General features: G+C 47.9%; 2 protein-coding genes and 1 pseudogene across 2 annotated transcripts in view; 2 read left to right on the forward strand and 1 right to left on the reverse strand.

Annotated features, from left to right (window-relative positions):
- LOC118721574 (sodium/potassium-transporting ATPase subunit alpha-4) overlaps positions 1–26970 on the forward strand; it is a 38193-nt gene extending 11223 nt beyond the window's left edge. The window contains exons 8-22 of the mRNA XM_045583410.1: positions 1203–1401; positions 1629–1738; positions 1907–2041; positions 7841–8030; positions 8174–8346; positions 12865–13001; positions 13741–13891; positions 14461–14629; positions 16301–16455; positions 16612–16735; positions 18283–18428; positions 22463–22593; positions 22702–22803; positions 26575–26666; positions 26942–26970. Coding sequence (XP_045439366.1) covers positions 1203–1401; positions 1629–1738; positions 1907–2041; positions 7841–8030; positions 8174–8346; positions 12865–13001; positions 13741–13891; positions 14461–14629; positions 16301–16455; positions 16612–16735; positions 18283–18428; positions 22463–22593; positions 22702–22803; positions 26575–26666; positions 26942–26970 — 2043 coding nt within the window. The remainder of the gene's footprint in view (positions 1–1202; positions 1402–1628; positions 1739–1906; positions 2042–7840; positions 8031–8173; positions 8347–12864; positions 13002–13740; positions 13892–14460; positions 14630–16300; positions 16456–16611; positions 16736–18282; positions 18429–22462; positions 22594–22701; positions 22804–26574; positions 26667–26941) is intronic.
- Positions 3435–4299, reverse strand: LOC118721343 (high mobility group protein B1-like). The gene is given in 1 exon segment (XM_036442220.1): positions 3435–4299. A coding segment is annotated over 1 exon segment (786 nt). The 3' UTR covers positions 3435–3513.
- On the forward strand, positions 5154–5251 carry LOC118721833 (annotated as a pseudogene).
- Positions 26971–27785: the final 815 nt, after the last annotated feature.

Consider the following 27785-nt stretch of genomic DNA (forward strand, 5'->3'; position numbering starts at 1 on the left):
GGCACATACCTGGTTGCAGGGTCGATCCCCAACCCTGTGTTGGGGCACATGTGAGTGTCAACCAATCAAGTTTCTTTCTGTCTTTCTTTCTGGTTCTCTCTCTCTCTGCCTCCTACCCTCCTTTCCACTAGCTCTAAAAATCAATGAAAAAAATACCATCAAGTTTTTATTTTTTATTTTTAGTGCTGCAATATTTATTCTCACTTCCATCATTTTTTCCATTGTTTTTTAAAATAAATTGGTACACCCCCCTCTACACATACTCCATACATAGCATCTTATTCCACAATAAAAGATTAGCTAATGTGGGCCTTGGAAAGATTGAACTTGAGAAAGAGATGTGGTCTGAACTTGAATGAAAAAGAGGCTGCTGGATAGAAAAGATGAAAGGACCGTAGGGGAGTAGAATATATCAAGGAAAATCAGATCATCATTCTCTGTAATGCCTGATAAAAGAATATACTCAGGTTTTAAAACTCTGCCTTCAAGCACAACCCAAAGTCACTTTCCTAATTTTCTTTCCTGTAGCCATAGATGGAAGGTGTTGTTGTTGTTGTTGTTGTTGTTTTAATATTTTTTAAATATATTTTATTGATTTTTCACAGAGAGGGAGAGAGAGGGATAGAGAGATAGAAACATCGATGAGAGAGAATCATCGATCAGCTGCCTCTTGCATACCCCCCCACTGGGATGTGCCCGCAGCCAAGGTACATGCCCTTGACCGGAATCTAACCTGGGACCTTTTAGTCCATAGGCTGATGTTCTATCCACTGAGCCAAACCAGTTTCGGCATGTTGTTGTTTTTTTTTTGTTTGTTTGTTTTTTAACTAGATAGGGACATAAGGGAAATTAGTACAAAAAAATTAAGATAGAAAAAAAAATCAGCCGGGACCGGTTTGGCTCAATGGATAGAGCGTAGGCTTGGGGACTGAAGGGTCCCAGGTTCGATTCCGGTCAAGGGCATGTACCTTGGTTGCAGGCATATCCCCAGTAGGGGGTGTGCAAGAGGCAGCTGATCGATGACTCTCTCTCATCGATGTTTCTAACTCTCTATATCTCTCCGTTCCTCTCTGTACAAAAATCAATAAAATATATTTTAAAAAAAAAAAAAAAAGGAAAAAAAATCAGGTTTCCAAAACACGAGGTGGTGTGAGTGGCCAACAGCTTGTCTCCACTTGTTCTCTGACTTTTCACGGCCTCAGGTGTGCCTGACGCTGACAGCCCAGCGCATGGCCAAGAAGAACTGCCTGGTGAAGAACCTGGAGGCGGTGGAGACGCTGGGCTCCACCTCCACCATCTGCTCTGACAAGACGGGCACCCTCACCCAGAACCGCATGACCGTCGCCCACTTATGGTTCGATAAGACCATCTATGAGTCGGAGACAAGTGAAGAACGGCTTGGTGACTAGTGGCATCAGGGGGGCCAAAAGAGGAAGGGTTTGGGGGAATGTGATGAGTGAGCTGAGAGGGAGTGGAGAGTGCGGACAAAGGAAAGACAGCTGGAAGGGAGTGAGAGAAGGAAGGCTCAGAGGAAAGTGTCTCATGAAGTTGTGGGCTAGAGACAGGATGGAAATAGCGCCCAGCTCTAACTCCCTCTCCCTGGTTCACGGTCTGTTCTTCCTCCCCAGAGCATGTGTTTGACAAGAACTCTGACACTTGGCCCATACTGGCCCGAGTCGCTGGCCTCTGCAACCGGGCTGACTTCAAGGCCAACCAGGAGGACGTTCCGATAGCTAAGGTGTCAAGCCCAAGGGGCAGAGGGTGCCTCAGTGTCCAGGGTATAACCCACCTCTCCCTCTCCCCACAAAAGATCTCTTTCCTGGCTCTCAGGGATTCCCCTGGCACCCCCTCCCCTCTCAGCCCCTCTCCTTGTCCCGGACTTATATACAAAACCCCCTTCTGGCAGCGGACAACGGCAGGGGACGCTTCTGAGTCGGCCCTCCTCAAGTTCATCGAGCAGTACTACTGCCCCGTGAAGGAGATGAGAGAGAAAAGCCCCAAGGTGGCAGAGATCCCCTTTAATTCTACCAACAAGTACCAGGTACAGGCCGACGAAGGTGGGAGAATGATTGGCGGGGAGGGGGAACAAGGGTGGGGTCGAGGAGTGGAGAGGGGTATCTTTTAGGGAAGCAGGAGTTTCGTCTTTCACCTCTCCTCTGAGCAGTAGGACAGAGAGGGCAGACACCCCGCATCCCAACTAGGAAGAAGCTCCCCTCAAGGAGAAGTAAGGGAGCAGCAGGCGATGGAAGGGAGAGGGGCTGAGCCCTAAGCTGAGTTGGAGACCCCACTACCTGTGGGAAGAGCGAGTCATCAAAGGCTCTCTGAAGGCTGGGCAGTGGGCATCACGTGACAGCCCTGCAGCTGTCCGGAGGCATCTCTGTGACGGCTGGCCGGCTGCCGGGCTAGCCAGCAGAATAGGCTGGCTTACCAGACGCTCCCCATAGGCGCCAGATTTCATTAGTCATCTTTTTTTTTCATTCCCTGCCTGCAGTTCTAGCGGCTGCTGGCAGGTAAGCGATCAGGGGTCCCCAGCGTGTTTGTGAGCTTCATTTCCCAGGAGCACTTTCTCCGCCACCCAGGGAGGAGTGGCGGGCGAGGGAGGAGGAGGGCCAGGGAGGGACGCTGGTGGCATTAACAGTACACTCCATGGGAGGAAAGGGAAACCCAGTATTTATTCTATTTTTTTAATTAAAAAATTGTATTTACTTAGAAACATTCAGAATGTCAACAAAACTGCTGCAATTTTTAAAAATATATATATTTTATTGATTTCTCACAGAGAGGAAGGGAGAGGGATAGAGAGCTAGAAACATGGGTGAGAGAGAATCATCGACCAGCTGCCTCCTGCACACTCCTTATCAGGGATGTACCCGCAACCAATGTACATGCCCTTGATGGAAATCAAACCTGTGACCCTTCAGTCCGCAGACCGACGCTCTATCCACTGAGCCAAACCAGTTTCGGCTGCAACGTTTTTTGCAATTACAGAGTGGTATTCAGTTAACAGGACAGCAATTATTTCGTATAAGCTGCGTCAGAGACAAGTGAAGATGGCAAAACTACCATTCCCATAGATTCCCTGTTTCCTCAAAAAAAAGACAGTGTCTTATATTAATTTTTTCTCTTGTGCCCTAGGTCTTATTTTCAGGGGATGTCTTATCTTTCCATGTGCTAGGTCTTATTTTCGGAGTATGTCTTATTTTCGGGGAAACACGGTATCTAGTTTGTGCTGGGCACCAACAAGAACTGCTTTAAGTTTCCATGCCAATGTACAGCCCCCAGACTGTGCCAGGAAAGATTAGCGGCTATTGGAAATACCACCAGGACCGGGCTAGCTACAGACACATTCGCTAGTGTTAACTATACAAAAAAAAAAAAAAAAAAGACACTGTACAGTTTAAAAACAAATCTTACACAGCCTTGCATTTCAATTCTTTTCTTTAAAAGGAGTGAGTTGTGTACAGGGGGGTTAACTGCTTTATAGACAAGAAAAAAAACTGCGCTAGAACCAACTTATTCATCATCTTCATCTTCATCATCATCTTCATCCTCTTCTTCCTCCCCATCATCTTCCTTGTCTTCTTCCTCTTCCTTCTTTTTCTGGCTTTTTTCAGCCTTGACAGCTCCCTTTTTGGCAGCATCAGGCTTTCTGTTAGCTCGGTAGGAAGCGATATCCTTTTCCTATTTCTCCTTCCGCTCAGCACCCTCCTTTCCATAAGGCCGCTTGTCATCAGCAGCAGCTTGAGTCCACATCTCTCCCAGCTTCTTTGCAACGTCACCCATGGATGGGCCAGGACGCCCTCCTCTGATTTTTGAGCGAGAATCAGAACAGAACAAGAAAAAGGCCGAAGGAGGCCTCTCGGGTGCCTTGGGATCCTGGAATTCCTTTATTGTTTCCCCTTTAGGAGGAATATACGTTTTCATTTCTCTCCCATAACGAGCCTTGTCCGCCTTTGCCATGTCTTCAAATTTCCCTTTCTCCTTAGTAGACACGGTCTTCCGCCTCTCTGAGCACTTCTTAGGAAACTCGGAGAAGTTGACTGAAGCATCTGGGTGCTGCTTCTTGTGCTCCTCCCGGCAGGTTTGCACAGAGAAAGCAGACGATGCCATTTTGCCTCTTGGCTTCTGAGGGTCTCCTGTGCCCAGGTTTAATTCCTTCCCCCCAGCGAGCACAGTCACCCAGTGCCCGGCGCTGTCTCTGTGGAGCTCAATGTACTGCCGAAACCCAGCATTTCTTTCCCACGTTGGAATCCTGGCACATTTTGAAGTGTGGAGGGCTGGGAGTGCTGGCACTGCCATGATGGGAACTCTAAGGTTTGTGTTCTGTGGGACAATTTTGATTTGCTCAGGGGTGTGGGGCTCTCCAAGTTCATGCACAACTGTCAAGGTCAGACGTTCAGGTGCAGTAACAGAGTAGAAAGGAGACTCCCAAACGCCAGTTCTGTGTTTGTGTCTTAAAATGCACCTGATTGTCAATAGCCAAGTTATGAAAGAAACCCAAAGGCCATTAGTGGACGACTGGAAAAAACATTGGAATTTTTAAAAATGTGGTGACACATGTATATATTGAAGTCTTACCATTTGTGACAGCATGGATGGACCTAGAGGGTATTATGTTAAGTGAAATAAGTCAGTCAGAGAAAGACAAATACCATGTGATCTCACTTACATTTGGAATCTAACAAATAAAATAAAATGGAAGCAGACCGATGGTTACCAGAGGAGAGGGGACTTAGGGGGCTGAGTGAAAAAGGTGAAGGATTAAGAAATACATTGAGCTGAAACTGGTTTGGCTCAGTGGATAGAGCGTCGGCCTGTGGACGGAAAGGTCCCAGGTTCGATTCCAGTTGGTGATTCTCTCTCATCATTGATGTTTCTCCCTCTCTCTCCCTCTCATCTCTGAAATCAATAAAAATATGTTTTTTAAAAAGAGTATAGGATTGTCTAACCACTACACTATATACATGAAACTGATAACAAATAATAATTTTTAATAAATCTTTATTCAAATTATGACAATTGTTTCTCCTTTCCCCCTCCCCCAAATAATAATTTTTAAAATAATAAAACTAAGAGCAGAAATTCATGTATAAACATTTTTAAACCATAAGAAAATATTTTCTTAAAAAAAAACACAAAACACATGGAATAGTGCTGGTGCCCACAGAGCATATGCTAAAATTGGAACAATACAGAGAAGATTAGCGTGCCCCCCCATAACATGCAGATTTCCTCAACGTTCCATATTTTTATATTTGCAGGTTGCTTAAGAGGGTAGATCTTAAAGGTTTTCATCACAAAAAATATTCATAAAAATATTCATAAAAATATTCATATCCAAAAATAATAAAATAAAAAAAGCTAGATAGATTTCTAAAAGCCCAATTATTTTCACATTGAACACCGAACAAGTAAGAGTTAAAGAACTAGATCCATCGGGGGGTGTGTGTGTGTGTGTGTGTGTGTGTTTTGTCTCAACTGGCTTTTAGTCGGTGTAATAAGATAGGTCTTTTAGACTCAAACTGCAAACTTATTCCCACTTTTTTTCCTGACATTTAGTGGCCTCACTAACCAGACAGGAATTTTTGCTAGACAGGCCTGATTAGAGCCTTTGACCGGAAAGAATTAGGTGCCTCTCCCTCTATATGATTCAGAATAAAAGCAAAACACAGCCACGTTTGTCGGAATGTCCAACAAAACAGCCGCGCTGCCCAAAGTGACGACGTTTGTGCTTTCACTGAGCTATTGAACATCAAACAGCAAAACCCTCCGCTGGTGGCCGTGAGCTCAGCCAGCCGCCAGCACCCAGCTCTGCGGGCTTGGCAGGGGCTGCTTGCCGGAGGCCCCGGGAAACCCTCTGGCGTGGTTCACACCCTGCAGACCACCGCCTTCACTGGCCTGCATTCAGGGTAGTTAGAGGCTCCGGTTTGCAAGGTCTTTCTTAGCCTGCGGTCCCTTTCCCTCCCTGAGATGGACGTGAAAGAAAAAAGGTTCTCTGTTCTCATGTTTCCAGATGATTTCCCCCATAGTTTCATGTGCAATTTCTATCAAGATGTGATTTTTCTGTGACCAAGTTAACCGCTAATGTAGGCCTTGCTGTCATCCCCAGTAATCACCAATAAATAGTCTACACAGATGTGTTCAGCACTCAGAAAGTTAAGCTTTATGAAAAATATATTTTTTTATTGATTTTTTATGGAGAGGAAGGAAGAGGGATAGAGAGCTAGAAACATCGACCAGCTGCCTCCTGCACACCCTCCACCGGAGATGTGCCTACAACCAAGGTCCATGCCCTTGACCGGAATCGAACCTGGGACCCTTCAGTCCGCAGACCGACGCTCTATCCACTGAGCCAAACCGGTTTCGGCAGAAAGTTAAGCTTTTTAAACCTTCGCTGCTTCTGCTTAAATAAGTTCAGGTGTTTCAACTGCTCAAGCAGTTTTTTGAAAGTTGGAAGGACCAACTTTGACCAGGTTGCACACACCAGCCTCCCCACTTCCTTACCCTCCGGGCAGTGCCGTCTGGCCTCTGCACCAGCTCGTGTCCTACCCACATGCTAATTCCCCTCCCAATAGCCCGTGGACCAGGAATTTCCTGTGGATCCTAAGAGGAGCCCACAGAGAGTTCCTTTCCACAGGTCAGAGATGGTGGGGAAATGCAAAACCAAAGCTGACTTAATTTCTGTCTCCTCTGGTGTGTTGTTCCTCGGGTTTCCTCCATGGATATGCCCCTCTCTCCCCCCACTAGCCACACTGGCCCTGACCCTCACATTCGACAGCCCCCACGGACCACCCACACCATCCAGCCCCTCTCAGGGGACTTTCTCGTGATTTTAGGAGGGTGTGGAGAGGGGGCTAGAATGAGTAACCTATTTTTAAACTGTGTTTCACAGTTTTTAAAGGGTTTTTTTTTTCTTCAAATATTATCTATCATACAAACTCAATGAAGTACGCACTGCCAGTCCTTTTGCATTTCATCAAAAAGCACTACGGTTTTGAGAAGTCAAATGGGTTGACGTGAGGCCATGAGGCATTCAGGCTCAGGACACAGGTCTTTGGGCTCTAAGCTCTCTCTCCCGCCCTCTCTGCGGTGCTTGCCAGCCCACCACTTCTCTCCAAGCAGAGCAGAGGCAGGGAAAGTGAGGCACTGGCTTCGGCCCGCAGCCTCTAGTGAGGCTGAGAAGACAGAGGTTCGTATGCAAACAATCCCAGCCGGAGGCTCCGGGACAGGGCGGGTGGGCTGGCCGGGCCTGTGTGGAGGAAGGGCTGCGGGGTTCTGGCACAAAGGAAATGGAGGTATAACATTGGTTGCCTGTTTCACCTTCAAAAACCTTTCCCTTGCCCTGGCTGATTTGGCTCAGTGGATAGCGCGTCGGCCTGCAGACTGAAAGATCCCGGGTTCGATTCCCATCAGGGGCACGTACCTTGGTTGCAGGACATCCCCGGTGAGGAGGTGTGCAGGAGGCGGCTGATTGATGTTTCTCTCTCATTGATGTTTCTAACTCTTTCTCTCCCTTCCTCTCTGTAAAAAAAAAAAAAAAAAAAAAAAAAAAAAAATCAATAAAATAGCCGAAACCGGTTTGGCTCACTAGATAGAGCGTTGGCCTGCGGACTGAAGGGTCCCAGGTTCGATTCCGGTCAAGAGCATGTACCTTAGTTGCAGGCACATCCCCAGTAGGAGGTATGCAGGAGGCAGCTGATCGATGTTTCTATCTCATCGATGTTTCTATCTCCCTTCCTCTCTGTACAAAATCAATAAAATATATATTTTTTAAAAACAACCTTCCCCTTGCCCCACCCCTGCTCTGCTGTTCCACCAGTGCTTCCCCTCCTCTCCCTAGATGTCCATCCACCTGCGGGAAGACAGTTCCCAGGCCCACGTGCTGCTGATGAAGGGGGCTCCGGAGAAGATCCTGGAGTTCTGCTCTACTTACCTTCTGTTGGGGCAGGAGTACCCCCTGGACAATGAAATGAAGGAAGCCTTCCATAACGCCTACCTGGACCTGGGAGGTCTGGGGGAGCGTGTGCTAGGTGAGGGGCTGGGGAGAAGACCCTCGCAAGAACAGCATCAGAGTGGTTCTGGGTGGTGGGGCGAAAAACATCGAGGCTGTTGGGGTGAGCAGGGTGGGGACGCACATCAAGAATGACTGCTGGTGCCTTCTGGCCCTCTCCAGGGTTCTGCTACCTGAACCTGCCTAACACGTTCTCCAAGGGGTTCAAGTTCAACACGGATGAAATCAACTTCCCCATGACCAACCTCTGCTTCGTGGGGCTCATATCCATGATCGACCCTCCCCGGGCTGCCGTGCCCGACGCCGTGAGCAAGTGTCGCAGCGCGGGCATTAAGGTGAGGCTGGGGCACGCCAGGGGCCGCTCCTGTGCCAGAGCAGGGAAAAGCCTTGTGTAGAGTTGGTTCTTAATAACACTGCTTTCATCAATTTCTGTTTCCTTCCGCTTAGAAATGTTTTCGTCTTAAGAGCCTGAGAGTAAATGTCCTACTTTTTTTTAATTTCTCTATTGATTAGGGTATTAAATATGTGTTCTCATTCCTCCATGTATCCCCAACCCCCCCACTCATGCCCTCACCCCTGGTGTCTGTGTCCATTGGTCACGCTTATATGTATGCAATACAAGTCCTTTGGTTGATCTTTCCCCCTTACCCTCACCCTCCCCTACCTTCCCTCTGAGGTTTGACGGTCCGATGAATACTTCTCTGTCTCTGGATCTGTTTTTGTTCCTCAGTTAATGTTGTTCATTATATTCCACAAATGAGTGAGATCATGTGATATTTTTCTTTCTCTGACTGGCTTACTTCGCTTAGCATAATGCTCTCCAGTTCTATCCATGCTGTTGCAAATGGTAAGAATTCCTTCTTTTTTACAGCAGTGTAGTATTCCATTGTGTAGATGTACCATAGTTTTCTAATCCACTCATCTGCTGATGGGCACTTAAGGCTGTTTCCAAATCTTAGCTATGAACATGGGGGTGCATATATCCTTTCTGACTGGTGTTTCTAGGTTTTTGGGATATATTCCTAGAAGTGGGATTACTGGGTCAAATGGGAGTTCTATTTTTAGGTTTTTGAGGAAACTCCATACTGTTCTCCACAGTGGCTGAACTAAATGCCCTCTATTGTTAGACTCCTGTCTTTTGTGGAACATTACAATCATCAAGAGAACTTTAAAAACCTGGTGCCCAGGTCACATCCCAGACCCACTGCATTAGAAACTCTCAGGGTGAGACCCGGGCATCTGCATTTTTATAAACTCTCCCAGAGAGTCCAATAGGCCGAAAAGCTTGAGAACCAGCATCCTGGTACAGTGCTTCTCCAACTCCTGTGCACATGACATTGACACCGTCTCTGCTCCTACCTAATGTGCTGGATCCCAGACTGGAGGAGAGCAGGTGACAGTGGGGGGCGGGGGCACATTAGAGGTACTTAAGGAGAGCTAGCTGCTATCTGTCAGAGCTGGCTTATCTTAGACCTTTGACTTTTGCCAGTTTGGAGGCAGCCAGGGCCATGCTAAGTTCAATGATTGGCCACAGAGGAGTGGGAGCCAAGGAATGGATGTAGAAAATAATGTTGAGTGAATCCCCTAATTGCTACCAGATGTTTGGGGGTGATCGAGTTCTTTGCAGAGACGCCATCATTATAGCACATTTACACAAGCTGACCAGGTTGTCCCGATATTCCCCAATGGTCTGTACGCTGCCATAGCGATTGTGGGAGCCACGTGGAGAAGGGCCTTGTTTGCATTTCGAAGAGTTGACGTGGGCTGCGAGGTGAGGAATAACACTGTGGGTGTGCCTAAAAGTGATCTCATCAGGGAATGCATGGGTCTCTGCAGCAAGAAGTAACCATTTGTGCCCCCCCGATGGGGAGGCCCAAACAGGAGACTAATGGGTGATTTTAGCCAGAATGACCTCACAGCCCGAGGCAGAATGTCTGAGGAGACATCCCAGGCTGGCCTAGAGCGGGCAGAGGCCTCTGTGCTTGCTGGGCAGCGGCTGGCTCGGGCTCACAGGTCTTGTAATTTCTTGCTTCTTCTGGACCCGACGCCGGCAGGAATTTGGCAGTCTCGGTGGGGAACTTTGAGTCCTCCCTTTCCTTACAGGGAAGGGAAAGGCTTACTGTGACCACACGTAGTGGACATGTGGGGGGTTGTTCCATGGGGAAGAGCCTTTCAGGGTCCATCTGTAATGGAGTCGATGCAGAACTGAAGGACAGCACTGGGCTGCTGGGAAAGGTCGAGTAACATCTGCAGGGCAGCACGTTTTTACAAGAAGTGACTGTGGAACTGGTATTTCCCAGGTAGAGCCATGTGCCTGGGTCTTTGGAATAACTGTGATTTATAATACACACACATACACACACACACACACACACACACACACACACGTGACATGGTGCACAAAATTCATGCACGGGGGTGCGTGGGATGTGTTTCTCTCAGCCCAGTCTATACCCTCTCCAACCTGGGACCCCTCAGGGGATAACCTGCAGTTGGACATCCCTCTCACAATCCAGAACTCAGAACTGCTCGCCTGCCTGCTTGATTGCCCCTAACTACTTCTGCCTGCCAGCCTAATTGTCCCTAACTTCTCCCCTGACGGCTTAACTGCCCCTAACCACCTCTGCCCTACATCCAGGCCCCAAGATTTCCTCCTCCAGCTGACCACAGGCATCCAGGATCTGGACTTCCCTCCCTCTGGTCAACCATAGGTGCCCAGGCTGGCTGCAGCCCCAGGGGATGCTGAGCAGGTGGCTATGCCTGGGCTGCAGCCACAAGTGTTGGTGCCCAGGACTGTGGGGTGGGCGGCTTCTCCGTCTTCCCAGGGACGCAGTGTAGGCGATTTCTCTGGCTGGCTGCAGCCAGCCTCAGGCTCGGGGGCCGGTATCTCTGTCTCCCCCAGGACTTGGGGCAGGCGAACATGAAGCCTCTGCTGCTGTCTGCAGCCTGGGATTAGGGGGCAGGTGGCTTCTTCGTCTCCCTAGCTGCAGCCTGTCTCAGGCACTGGTGCCGGACTTCTCCAACCCCCACAGGCCTGGAGTGGGGGTGGAGAGCTGCTGCCATGTTTTCAGGTTAATTTGCATACTCACTCTGATTGGCTGGTAGAGTAGCGGAGTGGCAGCAGCCACTTTTATTAGTGTGTGTGTGTGTGTGTGTGTGTGTGTGTGTGTGTGTGTGTCTGTGTATAATCTATTTGCCTCTACCTGAGGCTCGCGGGAGCATGGAGCGACTCTACCCTCGCGGTGAGGCTGGCCTCCTCTATGAACTGCAGTAGAGCCCGCAGCAACGCTGCCAACCCTGGAGCTCGCCTCTCAGATGCATGGGAGCCTGGATGAGAGGGGGATGAGAAGGGGAGGGCAGGGAACAAAGGAACAAGAGGGCAGCTTGCAGCGCTGCGTGGGGACATCAGAGGTACAGCAGCCGGAAGAAGTTAGACATGAAATTCTTTTAATACTTGACGAATCCCAGAGACTGCCAGATGCCCTTTCCCTCACAGAGACCCATTCTCTGCAGAACTGGCGTCCGTTGTCTGCACGAATGTCCACTCGCTAAGAAACTGCGTCCTCGGAGCTCGCTCTCGGGGTGCCTGGCATGGAGGTGGTACTGCCAGGAGCTGCCATTTGAATGGTCAATCTGGGCTAGGGGCGAGGGGCATACCAGGACGACACCACACCTGGCCTACAGGCCTCAGGTCACTATTGATGAGCCACTGAAAAGTGCAGGGCGCTGTGAGCCCAGAAGGCATCACTGAGGGCTCAGTCTGAGCCTCATCTGGAATCTTCTGTGCAGCCCCCTCCCAGACCCTCGCCTTATCCCTCCCCGACAGGGCAAGCCTGGTGAGGACCCAGTCCCCACACGGAGACGGGGTGCTGAAACCAGCGGTGTGGGTAACAGCTCGTAGCGTGACCTTCCTCCAGCTCCAGCACCCCAACTTAGCCACACTCCCTTCTTCGGCCAGCCTGGGTGCCAGTGTGGGGGGAGGAGGGCTCAGAGGAGAACTAGCAGGCTTACCTCCGTGCTCTGGAAGCAGACAGACGGGCTTTTCCAGGACCTCTGTTCCGGAAGCAGTTAGATAGTTCAGTCACAATCAGATAGTGTCCCTTTCCTCCCTCGGAGCCTGAAAAACCGGGTCCCTGGGAACTATGAGCATTGGTGCCAGAAGCAGCCCTTCCTTCATCCCTTGGTTTGGTCATTGTTGGTTGCTGGTTACTGTGTTAGGCAGTGTGCTAAGGCAGGAAATTCACAAGGTGGCATAGCTATGCCCCGCCCCCCCCCCCCCTCACAGAGCTCTCACCAGCATGTGGGGGGAGTCTATAAGCAATGGCACCCCCTAAGCAGAGAATGCTAGCAAAGCACGGAGCATGGACCCCTGACCTCTGGGAAGGAATGGGGCTCGGGCTAGTAACTGCTATGCCAAATGGGCTGAAATCTGGGGGCACAGGGAGGCAGTGGGGGAAAGAGAGGAAGGAGTGAGGCTCAGAATGCACCTGGGCCTTGATGGAATTTCGCTCGGCAGATGGGTTATTCCAGAGATTCCTTTATTACCGTTTGTTGTATGTGTAGGCATTTCTGTCTTTGAGCTTAAAGAAGTAGAATAGCTTCTGAAGCACTTAAATGAAATTCTGAAAATAGCAATATACCTAAATCTCTGACTTATTCCTGGAAAACCTAGTACCCAAATGGTCTTCCATGTTGTGACCTGGTGATCCTGGCCCACCCACAAGGATTGAAGCAAAGGTTCTTGGGAATGAGCTCCTGAAAGCAGCGGTCTGTGAGCTCTCAGAGAGGAAGGGGAGGGACCCAGGACCTCCCGGAAGATGATTCTCCTCCTCTGCGCTCCCTTCCCAACACAGGTGATTATGGTGACAGGGGATCATCCCATCACAGCCAAGGCCATTGCCAAGGGTGTGGGCATCATCTCAGAAGGTAACGAGACAGCAGAGGACATTGCTGCTCGGCTCAATATCCCTATCTCCGAGGTCAACAGCAGGTGAGAAACCCCTAAAGAACTCAGATCTGCCATGTTTTCCTCTGTCATCAGCCTGTCTTCCCGCCCCCCCCCCGTCCCCTCCCCCAGCCAGGTTCCACGCACTGAAGCTCCTGAGGGACCCTGCAGCAGGCCGGAGGTGCAGGGCTTACATAGTGCAAAGTAGAGTGTAACAGGAAAGTGACCACGTGGGTTTCGGAAGACGTGGAACAAAGATGGAGATGGAGGAAGGGGAGATATGGTTGGGAAAGGGGGGAGGAGATGGCTCGTATCCACCTGGGGTCAGTGAATGGCTGGGACACATGAGGAGACCGAGCTGAAAGGAAAAACAAGGAGGCTACGGTAAAAGTGGGTTATGGGGCAGCTGATGAATTCTCTACACACTGAACTGGCCTTTGGAAATTCTTTTTGCACCCTGGCCGGTGTGCCTCAGTTGGTTGGAGCATCGTCCCAAGCACTGAAAGGCTGTGGGTTTGATTCCCAGTGGGGACAAGTACGGGAACCAATCTATGTTTCTCTCATACATAGATGTCTCTCTCTCTCTCTCTCTCTCTCTCTCTCTCTCTCTCTCTCTCTCTCTCTCTCTCTCTTCCTCTCTCCATCCCCTCTCTCTAAAATCAGAAATAAATAAATAAATAAATAAATAAATAAATAAATAATCACACAAACCCATATCGTCCAGTGAGGATTAAAAACAAAACACAATTTAAAAATAAAATAAAATAAAGTTCTTTTTGCTCAGGGATGCCAATGCCATCGTTGTGCATGGCTACAAACTAAAGGATCTGAACTCGGAGCAGCTTGACACCATCCTCCAGAACCACACGGAGATCGTGTTTGCTCGGACCTCCCCGCAGCAGAAGCTCATCATTGTAGAGGGATGCCAGAGGCTGGTAAGGGGGCAGCGGAGCTGGGGAGGAATCTGCAGAAATCAAGTGGCACAGCCCCGGGCCCACACCGAGCAGAGGAATGCGTGCTGGGCCGGAGGACACTCCAGAGTATCCCATCCTGAACCTCAGAATCTCAGAGATGGGCAGCAGTTTGTGGGCACCCTGAGAGGTCCCCCCAAGAGTTTTAATATATATTTTTAATATATTTTATTGATTTTTTTACAGAAAAGGAGAGAGAGGGATAGAGAGCTAGAAACATCGATGAGAGAGTCATCGACCAGCTGCCTCTTGCACACCCCCTAGTGGGGATATGCCCGCAACCAAGGTACATGCCCTTGACTGGAATCGAACCCGGGACCTTTCAGTCAGCAGACCCATGCTCTATCCTCTGAGCCAAACCGGTTTCGGCAAGAGTTTTAATATATGAGGAGGACCAGGAGAAGGAAGGGCTAAGAGGCCTACATCAAGCATGATGACAATCAAGAAGCGAGGGATGATGAAATCAAACTGGTTTGGGGAACTGGCCTTGAATCTGACGGTGATTACTTCGCTCCCTCTGTGCCCCCTCCCAGGGCGCCATCGTGGCGGTGACGGGCGACGGCGTGAACGACTCGCCGGCGCTGAAGAAGGCGGACATCGGCATCGCCATGGGCATCGCGGGCTCCGACGTGTCCAAGCAGGCGGCCGACATGATCCTGCTGGACGACAACTTCGCCTCCATCGTCACGGGCGTGGAGGAGGGTGAGGACGCGGAGCTGGGGCGTGTCCCTCACACTCACGTGGGAGTCGGTGTGCAGTGCTCCTTCCCGTCGCTCGTCATCCAACTTGGAGGATGCTGCAAAAACTGGGGGGAATCTATTATGTTTAAAATCATTTTTCTTGAGATAGTAATGCTTATGGCATGGACAGGGCTAGTTATTTAGTATCTACAATCTGATCATGGATTTCATTTGTATATTGTAAAAGAAAAAGAAAAAGACTGGGGAAAATCACTGTGAGACAAAATTGTGCAAACTAGATTCATTTAGTACTTGGACCATTACAGTCAGGAGCCCTTTTTTATTAGACTGGAGGAAATGCCAGATTATTTAGGAAGACTAGGACTGTACTATAGTATCTTCTTTCTTTCATATATATGTATATGTATATGTATATTTTATTGATTTCAGAGGGGAAAGGAGAGGGAGAGAGAGATAGAAACATCAATGGTGAGAGAGAATCATTGATTGGCTGCCTCCTGCACACCCTACACTGGGGATCCAGCCCAAAACCCAGGCATGCGCCCTGACCAGGAAGTGAACCATGATCTCCTGGTTCATAGGTCAATGCTCAAGCACTGAGCCATGCCAGCCGGGCTATAGTGACTTCTTTCTTCTCTCATGGAGATTCAAGCAGGTCCGCAATACATTCCAGCCATCTCCCTGGACTACTTCAAGCTCCATAATGTCAGGAGGGCCCCATAGGGACCTATTCTATGAACGATGTTGACAAACTAAGATCCTTTGGATCCTGGCCTATAAATTGATTGCATGAGCCAAAATGATTACCTCTTTCCCAGAGAATTCTGAAGACAATACACATTGGTAAACGGGAACTCCAGAACTCTGCCTCCCAGGCTTCCTGCTTTCTGCCTGGAGCTAACTTACTAAAACTTACATAATAGGACAATTCACAGAATAGGAGTAGCTGTCGTTTTATGGAGACCTCAGATGATCCAGATGTTCAGTATTTTATATCCAGTTCAATACATTTTTCAGATTCAATACATTACCGTCAGATTCAATCCATAGTTGTACCAGGTACTATTCTAGATGCTGGGGATGCAACCATGAGGAATCAAAAGACACACATTCCTGTTCTCAGGTCATTTCATTTCTAGCAGAACAAGGCAGACAATAAATTGTATAGTATAGTATAAAGGACGCTGCGTGCAATGAAAAAAATAAAGCAGGAGTCCAGGGAGACATTCCAGTTTTTGAGAGGGTCATCAGGGAAGAAATCAAGCCATCTTACAAGGCAGAAGGTGAGGGGTAACCAAAGTCACAAGCCAGTTATGGCAGAAAATGAGATCAGAACCCAAGCCCAGGCTCTATCCACTTCAGCCTCAATCTTCTAACCACTTTTATATTGGGGTTCACAAGCGCCTCTGAGTGTTAACCAGGCCCAACCCTGCTTACTAAGCCATGTTGAATCCAAGAATGAAGAGTGCATAGATATGGCATGTTGATAAACCTTGGCTCTAATTCATAGACACACAATTTAGAAATAAAATTCGGACCACCGAGGCCTAGGACCTCCAGACACTTGCATGGATCATGACACTGCTTTATAGAGGTCCCTCTGTCCAGGAGCTGGTCTGTGGGAGGTATGTCCTCACTAGTCTTCTCATAGAAGGTTGACCCTTCTCCCCAGGCCGCCTGATCTTCGACAACCTGAAGAAATCCATCGCATACACCCTGACCAGTAACATCCCTGAGATCTCCCCGTTCCTGTTCTTCATCATCCTCAGCATCCCCCTGCCTCTAGGCACCATAACCATCCTCTGCATCGACCTGGGCACGGACATGGTAAGGACCAAACCGGGACCTGGCTGCAGAATTCCTGTGAGATGGACTGAGTAGGAGGAGGAATCTGTGTCCAGGGACAGGGACCGAGCTGGGATTACTTGTGTGTTTCCTTCTGAATTGTGTGTCTCCCTGTTCCTCCCACCCTCCATTCTCCAGGTCCCTGCTATCTCTTTGGCCTATGAGAAAGCTGAAAGTGACATCATGAAGAGGGTTCCACGGAACCCAAAGACTGACAAACTGGTGAACGACCGTCTCATCAGCATGGCCTATGGACAAATTGGTGCGGCCAGAATGAGGGGGGAGGGAGTGGGGGATGGTTGCACCTGTCTCGCCATCGGAGCCATCTCAGTTGGGAAGTCAGGTCGTTCTTGACCACAAACGGTGTTAAGCCCTGGGAATACAAGGAACCATTGATCTGTGGTCTGCTCTTGACTTAAAGCCTGGGCAGGAAGGAACAAATAGATATAAGATGATAGCTTCTTTCCAAATGCCAAAAAAGTGAGCATAGACAGGAGTACAAAACCAAGCAGGCTCCCCAATCATGAGGATTGTCAGAACACTTTATGAGGGAAACAGGCCTTAAACTTGATGCTGAAAGATAGGGCTTAGATTAAGTGTGGTTAAGTGAGGCGGGGCAGGGAGAAGAAGAGAAATTTACATGGTCTGGTTGTTGAAGGGTGAATAAACCAGTTTATTCCTGATAAAGGAGTAGTGGAAAATAAGGCTATAGGCCATCAGTCCAGGTTTGAAGTACATTTGAAAACCGTTAGATGTCTTTGTTCTCGGGCTGCCAGGTGCAGTAGGGTGTTTCAAGAGTAGAATGAGGGCTGGACAGGGAAGAGATTGAGGTCAGGGGAACCTGGCTCAGAGAAAGACTTCAAAAGGCAGACATTGGAAGGGGTCCATCCCAACATCTAAAGGTGGAAACACACAGAAAAAGTAGAGATGTAGGAGCCAAACCTACGTTTGTATCCCCATTTTACCACTTGCTGCATGACCCCCGACAATGACTGAATCGTTTTTGTGCTTTTGTTTTCCACTGAAGAGACGGAAATAATAGTTCAGACTTGTGAAGACCAGTGTCCACGGTCATCTGCCCAGGGCAGAGCTCTGTAGTTAGCAGGCTATTGCTGTGGTCCAGGCATGGGGAATAGAGGTTGTGAGTAAGGGAGAGGCAAGGCCCTGATGGGAGAGAGGAGAGGAGAGGGGAGGGGAGGACTTTGCGAGTCTTCTAATGTCAGAGGAAATTGACAGGGAGGACTCCAGCACTTACTCACTGGGGAGAGGGAAGACATTTCCTCGAAGGTCCTTTTCAGATTTTAAGGTTACATGATTGAAAGATGACGCTGGGTTAGAGCTTAGAAATACACATCAGGCCTTGGAGGTCAGTCCAGCAGAAATGATGGGGTCAGATCATTGCTGGAAGCATCTTCAGCATTACAGCTCCACACATACCAGGCCAGCTAGAAGCAAGTCCCAGCCACCACCCCTTCCAAGGTCTGCCTTTTAAAGTCTTTCTCTGAGAGCCGAGACCAGTTTGGCTCAATGGATAGAGTGTCAGCTTGGGGACTGAAGGGTCCCAGGTTCGATTCCGGTCAAGGGCATGTACCTTGGTTGCGGGCATATCCCCAGTAGGGGGTGTGCAAGAGGCAGCTGATCGATGACTCTCATCGATGTTTCTATCTCTCTATCTCTCTCCATTCCTCTCTGTACAAAATCAATAAAATATATTTAAAAATAAATAAATAAATAAATAAATAAATAAATAAATAAATAAAGTCTTTCTCTGAGCCAGGTCCCCCTGTTCTGTGATTCTACCACTCACAGGGATGATTCAGGCTCTGGCTGGATTCTTTGCGTACTTTGTGATTCTGGCCGAAAACGGTTTTAGGCCTATTGATCTGCTGGGCATCCGCATCAACTGGGAAAATCGATACTTGAATGACCTGGAGGACAGCTATGGACAGCAGTGGGTGAGTAAGAGGGGTGGGGTAGTAGATAGTGACTACCTAGTAGTAGGTAGCAAGAGTGAAGACGTGACAGGCCCTTCTAGCTGGTGTGGCTCAGTTGGTTGAGCATTCTCCCATGCATACAGGAGGCAGCTGATGGAAGTTTTGATGTTCCGTTCTCACATCAATGTCTCTCTTTCTCTCTTTCCATCTTCCTTCCTTCCTCTCTCTCTAAAAATCAATAAAAACTCTTTTTTTTTAAAAAAGAGAAGTGACAGGAAGAGTGGGTTTATCAAATTTTTGAAGAGTGGGAAAATGGAGGAAGCAGAGAGAGTTGTTGCGTTATCTCTAGTCCCAAGTGAGTATTGTAACTTTCAACCTCGTTCTCTAGTCATGTCAGCAAATACTCTTCTCTTTGTTTACGTGACTTCATTTGTGTTCATTCCTACTGTCTGTTTTCTGTCCTTACCTTCCTGTACCTTTTGGCTTCCTGGAAGTCTTGTCTTGTCAACTTTTGAGGTCTGGTTTCTGTTTTTTCTATCTTCTAACCATCATTACCCAGAAATTAGTGCTTGGGCCTCTGTCTCCTGTTTCACTGTCTCCCTCAATGGGAGCTCAAATATGATAATAGAATTTCAAATCCAAAAACCTATTTTCTTTGTATATCCCTTCTTTGTAATTCTAAACTATTTTAATTTTAGAGAGAGGAGGGGGAAAAGAGAGAAACATCAATTTGTTGTCCCACTTATTTATACATTCATTGGTTGATTCTTGCATGTACCCTGACTAGGAGTCGAACCCACAACCTTGGCAGATCAGTATGACACTCTAAGCAACTGAGCTCTCTGGCCAAGACTCATTCTAAACTTTTTAAACTTAGAGGATTCCTCTCTGTAGTGGTCTTTCATAACACTCAAGATGAATGAGACCAAACTGAAGCCCTCTAAACCAACACTATATGTTTAAGAATTTTAGTAAGTTTTTTTTTTTAATCTGTGAACTAGAGGCCACGAAATCCATATACTGGGGGGAGGGGGGAAGGTCCCTCAGCTCAGCTTACATCCTCTTCAATCTGGGGACCCTCAGGGGATGTCTGATTGCCGGTTTAGGCCTGATCCCACAGTGATCAGGCCTAAACTAGCAGTTGGACACCCCTCTCACAATCCGGGACTGCTGGCTCCCAACCGCTTGCCTGCCTGCCAGCCTGCCAGCCTGATCCCACTTAACCACTCCCCTGCCAGCCTGATCGATGCCTAACTGCTCCTCCGCCAACCTTATTGCCCTGTCCCCAATTGCCCTTCCCTGCTGGCCCATAACCCCCAACTGCCTTCCCTGCAGGCCTGAATCCCTCCTTCCCCATTTTCCTTCCTCTTCAGGCCTGGTCCCCCTAATTGCCCTCCCCTGCAGGCCTGGTCACTCACAACTAACCTCCTCTGCCAGCCATCTTGTAGTGGCCACCTTTGACCACATGGGGGCAACCATCTTGTGCAAGGGTGTAAGGGTTAATTTGCATAGTCCCTCTTTATTCTATAGGATTCTTCTGTCCCAAGTTTTAAGACAGTGGATAATGTGACACCAGTTATTGCTAGAACCTTAGGACCATAGAGAACACAGAGGCTACTATTGTCATTCTATAAATGAGGACACTGAGTTTGGAAAGACTTAGTGACTTTCTCAAAGTCCTACTATGAATCCTAGAAGAGTTGGACTAGAATTCCCAGTTGATTTCCTGCCTGATACTTCCTGCTTCACCATAGTTCCTCCAACCAAGTGAACTGCAAGTTTCCCAAAAGTATGTTAAAATCTGGGGTGTTGCCCTAGACCAGTGGTCAGCAAACTCATTAGCCAACAGAGCAGCAAACTGCGGTTTGCCGACCACTGCCCTAGATGGTTTGGCTCAGTGACTAGAGTGTCAGCCTGTGGACTGAAGGGTCCCAGGTTTGATTCTGGTCAAGGGCACATGCCCTGGTTGTGGACTTGATCCCACTGTGGGGCATGCAGGCGTCGGCCAATCAATGATTCTCTCTCATTGTTGATATTTCTATCTTCTCTCTCCCTCTCCCTTCCTCTCTGAAATCAATTATATATATATAAATATATATAAATATATATAAATATATATATATAAATATATATATTTAAATCTGGGGTGTTGGAATGATTACCCTCACACACACTGAGCCTCATGAAGTCATCAGATATCTGTATTTCCAGCTGCCAGCACTGCTCCAGAGTCCAGTGGTGCCCTGAGTCCCCATTGTCCGTATCACCTCAATCCTCAGCTCAAATCCTTGTTAGTTTTATTTCTTTTTAAAATATATTTTTATTGATTTCATAGAGAAAAGGAAAGGAAGAGAGAAATAGAAACATCAATGGTGAGAGAGAATCATTGATCAGCTGCCTCTCTCACACCCCCTACTGAGGATCAAGCCCACAATCAAAGCCGTGACCCTCCTGGTTCATAGGTTGACCCTCAACTACTGAGCCACACCGACTGGGCAAATTTTATATCTTGATACCATCTCCCTGCTGCCAAGATGCAGCTTGACATGTATTCATTTATAATAAATTAAAGGTAATTAAAATTAATTTGAAATAATATCAGATCACATCAAACATATCCTGAGGAAATGCTAAATGGGTTGAGAAAAATTGTCCTGAGGCATAAGCTCCATAAAGGCTGGGTCTATGTCTCCTCCAGAGCTGTGACTTTCAGATAATCGAGTACAGAGCTGTGCACCCTGGAGGTACTCCACATATTACAGAAGCAAGGATAACTCCTTAGCTTCTAGATATCAATTCCATTGATTACCACCCACTCATTTAGCAACTATTTCTCGAGCATCTTCTATGTACCAGTTACTGTTTTGGGCCTGGAGATAGGGTAGTGAACAAAAATGACCAAGTTACTGGTCTTGTGGAGCATATAGTCTAGTTAGGGGCAGAGGAGGAAACAGAAAATACGCAAATTTAGAACATAGTGGGTCAGGTGGGGTTGGAATTGAGATATTAGGGTCCGTGAGATGGAAAGGTAAAGATAATGGTCAAAGGAATTCTTGGCATTGAAACTACAAAGAAACCGTAGCTGTTGATAAGGACACCCCGGAGTTTCACCCTGGGGACCAAGCAGCCCCCGGGGGGGGGGGGGGGTGCTAAAATCTTCACGCTATGATAGGAGGGCCGGGTGATCAGAGGCTGAGTGCAGTGAAGGAGGGCAGCGGCAAGATCTGATGCACATAAGGAGCCCGGTGATCTTTCAAAGTTCGATACTTGGCTCTAATTTTCAGCCTTTGTTTTCTCATCGTTTAAGGTTTCTTTTTTATTATTATTGTGGACAAGGACACATGAAATACCTTAATCAATTAAGTCTATTTATCTCCCTCCAAATACAACTGTAACCACATTCCACTATCTCTAGTCTCTTGCTATTGTTCAGTCCTATGTAGTTTCAAAGTCTTTGTTCCATCTACAAGTCCTTTACACACATGGCGTTTCCAGTCTCATTCAGCTGCTCCTCTCTGTGTTCCCACAGCCCTGTGTGATCGCGCTCTCTGACAGCTCACCTGGTGTGCTCACATAACACATCTCTCTTCCCCAGTAGACTGTATGCTCCTTACATGGAAAGCGTGAATGAAGGGATGGAAGAATGCCGTCTCCCATCTGGTACCTCCCTCAGACATCCTCTCCCGTCTGCAACCAGATTGCTCTCTGGCCCAGCCTTCCTTCCTGACCTCTTTTCTCTGGCTCTGCTCTTCTCATGAAGTCCACCTTCTTCTCCTACACCTCCCTTCTGATTAACTCAGTCCTGAGCCAAACTATGTGCCAGGCACTGAACTAAGCATGGGAAAGGGACACGAAGACAGAGAAGGCATGACTTAGGACTCTTTCCATCAGGCAACAACTCGTCCTGTGGCATGAGATGTGCTGAGAGAGAGAGGAGGGAGGTGCTGTTGGGAATCTAAGGACCTGACTCAGCCGTGGGGTGTGGGAAGGCTGTGGAGGGCAGACGCCTTCGAGGTTGTCTGACTCCCTTCCGGCGCCACCCACCCTTCCCGCAGACCTACGAGCAGCGGAAGGTGGTGGAGTTCACCTGCCACACGGCCTTCTTCATCAGCATCGTGATCGTGCAGTGGTCCGACCTCATCATCTGCAAGACCCGCCGCCTCTCCATCTTCCAGCAGGGCATGAAGTGAGCGCCTCCGGGGGCCCAGGGCGCCCCAAACCTGCACACAGTGCTGCACCGTGGTCCCGCCCCCGCCTCCCTTCCTCCCTGACTCCACGAAGCATTTCCCCCCAGAAACAAGGTCCTGATATTTGGCCTCCTGGAGGAGACATTGCTGGCTGCCTTTCTGTCCTACACTCCAGGCATGGACGTGGCCCTGCGAATGTACCCCCTCAAGTGAGTAAGGGAGGGATGCAAGGAGGGGGATCTCAGTGCCCAGGCACTGTGTGCCTGAGCAGGGAAAATGGGGTACACTCAATGTTGTAAAAAGAATTGTCTGTGCTGCCCTAACCAGTTTGGCTCCATGGATAGAGCGTTGGCCTGCAACCACAAGGGTCCCCGGTTTGATTTCGGTCAAGGGCATGTACCTTGGTTGCGGGCACATCCCCAGTGGGGGGGGTGCAGGAGGCAGCTGTAAGATGATTCCTCTCATCGATGTTTCTAACTCTCTGTCCCTCTCCTTTCCTCTCTGTGAAAAAATCAATGAAATGTATTTTTAAAAGAATTGTCTGTGCTCTGACAAACGCTTCTTTTAGAGAGAGATTAGGAACTGTGACAAGTGATGGCAACCCCCAGACATGCAAATTGGCAGTGACATCTTTTTTTGATGATGATGTGTGGCTAGTTGTGCAAGGATACCTAGGCTCAGAGCTGAAATAATCATAAAACTAACTCAATATGCACAGCTAATTCTGTCGTAGGTATGCAAGTACGTTTGAATGTGTCTCTAAGCGAACTGGCACACTGAAAGTCTTATTGTTTGGTTCCTTGTTTGGTTCATTCCTGTGTTTTTGTTTTTCACACTAGTCTGTGCTTGTGAAAAAATTCTATTTAAAAATTTTACAGAGAAAAAAGCAAAACTCCCATTCCACTCCACCCCCACTCACCTCCCCACCTGCACAGAAGTAATTGTGTTAATGCTTTGGTGTGCATTCTTTCAACTCGTTTTCTCTGCACTTACATATTTTGCTCACATTTCTGTCCCTTGCAATGTTTTATACAATGCTTTGTATACTGCAGGCGCTCAATTAATTTTTAATAACAGATTGTCATTACTCTTAGATACTGACAATCCCAGGTTCGAATTTCTTTCTTTTTTTTAATTTTGAATTATAGTTGGCATACAATATTATATATTGGTTTCAGGTGCACAACTTCATGATTCAACATTTATATATCTTACAAAAGTAGTCACCAGAGTAAGTCTAGCAACCATCTGTCACTGTACATAGTTACCCAGGTTTGAATTTCAACTCTTCAGTGTATTACTCCGGTACCTTGGGCAACCTCTTAGCATTGTAAAGCCCAGTTTCATCTGCAGTCTCAATAATACAAACCAGGCAGACTGTTGTGAGAATTAAATGCAGAAATGCATATAATGCACCAAGCCCAGGGCTTGGGTCAGAGTCGGTGCTTCGTTAAAAGTAATGCTATGCCGAAACCGGTTTAGCTCAGTGACTAGAGCGTCGGTCTGCGGATTGAAAGGTCCCAGGTTTGATTCCAGTCAAGGGCATGTATCTTGGTTTCAGGCACATTCCCAGTAGAGGGTGTGCAGGAGGCAGCTGATCAATGTTTCTCTCTCATTGATGTTTCTAACTCTCTATCCCTCTCCCTTCCTCTTTGTAAAAAAATCAATTAAAAAAAAAAAATAAATAAATATATATATATATATATATATATATATATATATTCTAAAAGTAACTCTATTACTGTTGCTATTAATGCCAAAGTATACAATGAGTGACCAAATTATTATGAGCTCTGAACTCATAATAATCTGGCCACTCAGTGTATATCCTATATAATAAAAGGCTAATATGCAAATTGTCCCCTCTACCAGAAGTTTGACCAGCAGGCAGGCCAGCCAACTGCCTATGTCCCCTCCTTCTGACCAGGCTGGCTGGACGCCCCACCCCCCCCCCCCCCATGCACGAATTCATGCAGCGGGCTTCTAATACACACACACACACACACTGAGTGGCCAGATTGTTATGCGTTCAGAGATCATAATAATCTGGCCACTCAGTGTAAGTAATAGTAAATGCAGCTGAACATTGCCTATTCTCCCAAACACTCTATATGTACCTGGACCATAACACTCATCACCTCATATTGAGATTATTTATTTTGTGTTTCTTTATCCTCTTTTCTTTAATTGCCTGAGCTCCTTGAGATCAAAGACTACATGTCATCATTGTTATTTCCCCAGAACCTAACACAAACACTAAGTAGACATATGACGTTGGTTGTTGAATGAATAAATGGGTGGCAGTATGTCCATAACTCTGTGTGTGTGTGTGTAAGTGTAAATAATCTTGGCCTAGGCCTGGGCTGTCCACTATGGTAGTCACCTGAGTTCTTGAAACATGGCTAATGAGATGGAAAAACTGAATTTGTAATTTTATTTAGCTTTAGTAAATTTTAAAAAATATGTTTTCATTGATTTCAGAGAGAGGAAGAGAGAGATAGAAACATTATGGAAGAGAGAATCATTGATCGGCTGCCTCCCAGATGCCCCCCACCGGTGATGGAGCCCACAACCCAGGCATGTGCCCTGACCAGGAATCGCATTGTGACCTCTGTGGTTCATGGATCAACACTCAAGCAGTGAACCACACCGGCTGGGCTAGTTTCAGTAAACTTAAAGTTAAAAACTAAAGCAGTGTCAAATATTTTTCCATGAAACAAACCTTTACAGTTTGGGATGGACTACAAACATTTTCATTTAACCACTGAAAATGTAGTGTCTGATTTGCAATGTGCTGTGAGTACAAAGTACTCACTGAATTTCAAAGATTTAGTATTGAAAGAAGAATCTCTCATTAATATCAATGATATCAATGACATTTTGAAATGATAATATGTTGGCTATGTTGGGTTAAGTAACACATATTATTTTATTAAAATCAATTGTTTCTCTTGTTTAAATGTGGCCACTAGTAAATACGACATTTAACCTGTGGCTCTTAACACATTCCGTTCTGACAGCACTGGTCTAGGCCCTCTCTCCATCACCGAGAGAACTTATGTGGTTCTGCTTTAGCCCCTGCCCAGAGTCCATCTCCCGGGCTCTAATCACAAAAGAGGTTCAGGCCGAAACCGGTTTGGCTCAGTGGATAGAGCTTTGGTCTGCAGACTGAAAGGTCTCAGGTTTGATTCCAGTCAAGGGCATGTACATAGTTGTGGGCACATTCCTGGTAGGGGGTGTGCAGGAGGCAGCTGGTCAATGTTTCTCTCTCATCGATGTTTCTAGCTCTCTATCCCTCTCCTTCCTCTCTGTTAAAAATCAATTATATATATATACACAATATATATATATATATATATATATATATATATATATATATATATATATACTGTATATATATAAAGAGGTTCAGGAAGAAAAGGTTCCCAATCACTGCAACACAGAGGAGTGTGCATACTCCCAGGAAAACATTCCCACATGCCTCATCTCAGACCTCTCCTGCTTGGATGACCTCCCCTTGGTGGGTAGAAGGTCTAGAACAGTGGTCGGCAAACTGCAGCTCATGAGCCACATGCAGCTCTTTGGTCCCTTGAGTTTTTAGCAAAAACCAGCTTAGGAGGGCCTTAATTAAGTTAATAACAATGTACCTACCTATATAGTTTAAGTTTTAAAAATTTGGCTCTCAAAAGAAACTTCAATCATCATACTGTTGATATTTGGCTCTGTTGATTAATGCGCTTGCCAACCACTGGCCTAGAGGACTCAGAAAGCGAAGGGGGCCTCCCTCAGCCACAAAGTTGGTAACTAATCCCCATGCACACTGCCTAGACCCCTGCTGTGGCATTTATCTCTCTTCTCTCATCCCCAGACTGATCTCCTCAGAGGCGGGGACCAGCCATCCACCCAACACCTGTTCCCTGCGTCTGCCCTTCTCTGGCCCCTCTGCCTCCAGCCACGCTGACCAGCTCTTGTCTCTGCAGGATCCTCTGGTGGTTCTGCGCTGCTCCCTACTGCCTTTTGATCTTCGTCTACGATGAAATAAGGAAGCTCATCCTTCGCCATCATCCTGGAGGTGAGGCTCCCTGCACCCCGCTCTGACTGAGTGGTCACCAGCCTCCTAACTAGCTCTCCCATCCCACCTGGTTCGTCAGACCCATTGGCCTTCTTACCTCCTCACTGCCTGGGCTGTGCGTGGACCCCGGTCCTTCAGTCAGTCCTTGATTCCACCATCCTGCTCCTTCCAGTCCTTGGTGCCCTCCCACCTGGTCCTCCCTTACCCTTCCGCTCACCCCTCCTTGTGCCTCCCATTGCCTTTCCTGGGCCATTCTGGTCTCTTCTCTCCCGCAGGCTGGGTGGAAAAGGAGACCTACTACTAAGCTCAGAAGAGGAAGAGCATCATGTGACATGGGCTGGTGGAGGGGAGGGGGTTAGGGAGTACGCATTTGGCACGACCTCTGAGTTGGGACAGAGAGATGCTGGGACGAACCACCGTGGATGAGAGAGAGAGAGAGACAATCCTGGGGCTGGGCCGATCACACTATGGCAGGGAGAGGGAGTGGGAGGAGGGTCATGAAGCCCCGTCTGCATCTGACTGGACCCAGCGGAGAGGGACCTTGTCCTGTCGAATCAAGCACCAGTCTAGACAGTAAACGTTTACAACATCTCTCTCGTGGTGGGACGCATCGCATCAGGTTTGGGGAGCGTGGAGGGGACTGTGACGCTCTCACTCTAGATCTTCATGGCAGCCAGGCAGGCGGGACAGTCAGGGACCACAGCTGAGGCTGGGAGGGGATCAGAATCAAGCGCTGTTGCCCTCTGAGTCACTCTTCTACCTGATGGAACAAGGACAGGATGAGTCCAGCTGGAATCAGAGCAATGGGAGAGGGGGGAAAAGAGCAGCAGACCACACGACAGGGGACCACAGTACCACATGCAGTCCATTAGGCGGGCTCAGCCAGCCCCCCACTTTTGTTCCTTGGAGCAGCTTAGAGAAGCAGAGTTTTCTTGCTAGAAGAGAGCTGGCTGCATCCGTGGAGCGCCTGAGGTCAGAGAGGTTAAGTGGCTTGGGAAGGGCCGTGTGGTGAGTGGTGGGTGTGGGGCCGGGGAAGGCACTGGCGATCCCTGCCCTCCACCCTGTGCTGGTCAGGTCATCTCCTCCCCCTCCCACCCTCCGCCCTTTCTCCCTGCTGTT

Source organism: Pipistrellus kuhlii, unplaced genomic scaffold (assembly GCF_014108245.1).
Source record: "Pipistrellus kuhlii isolate mPipKuh1 unplaced genomic scaffold, mPipKuh1.p scaffold_m20_p_18, whole genome shotgun sequence".
NCBI classification, from domain to species: Eukaryota; Metazoa; Chordata; class Mammalia; order Chiroptera; family Vespertilionidae; genus Pipistrellus; species Pipistrellus kuhlii.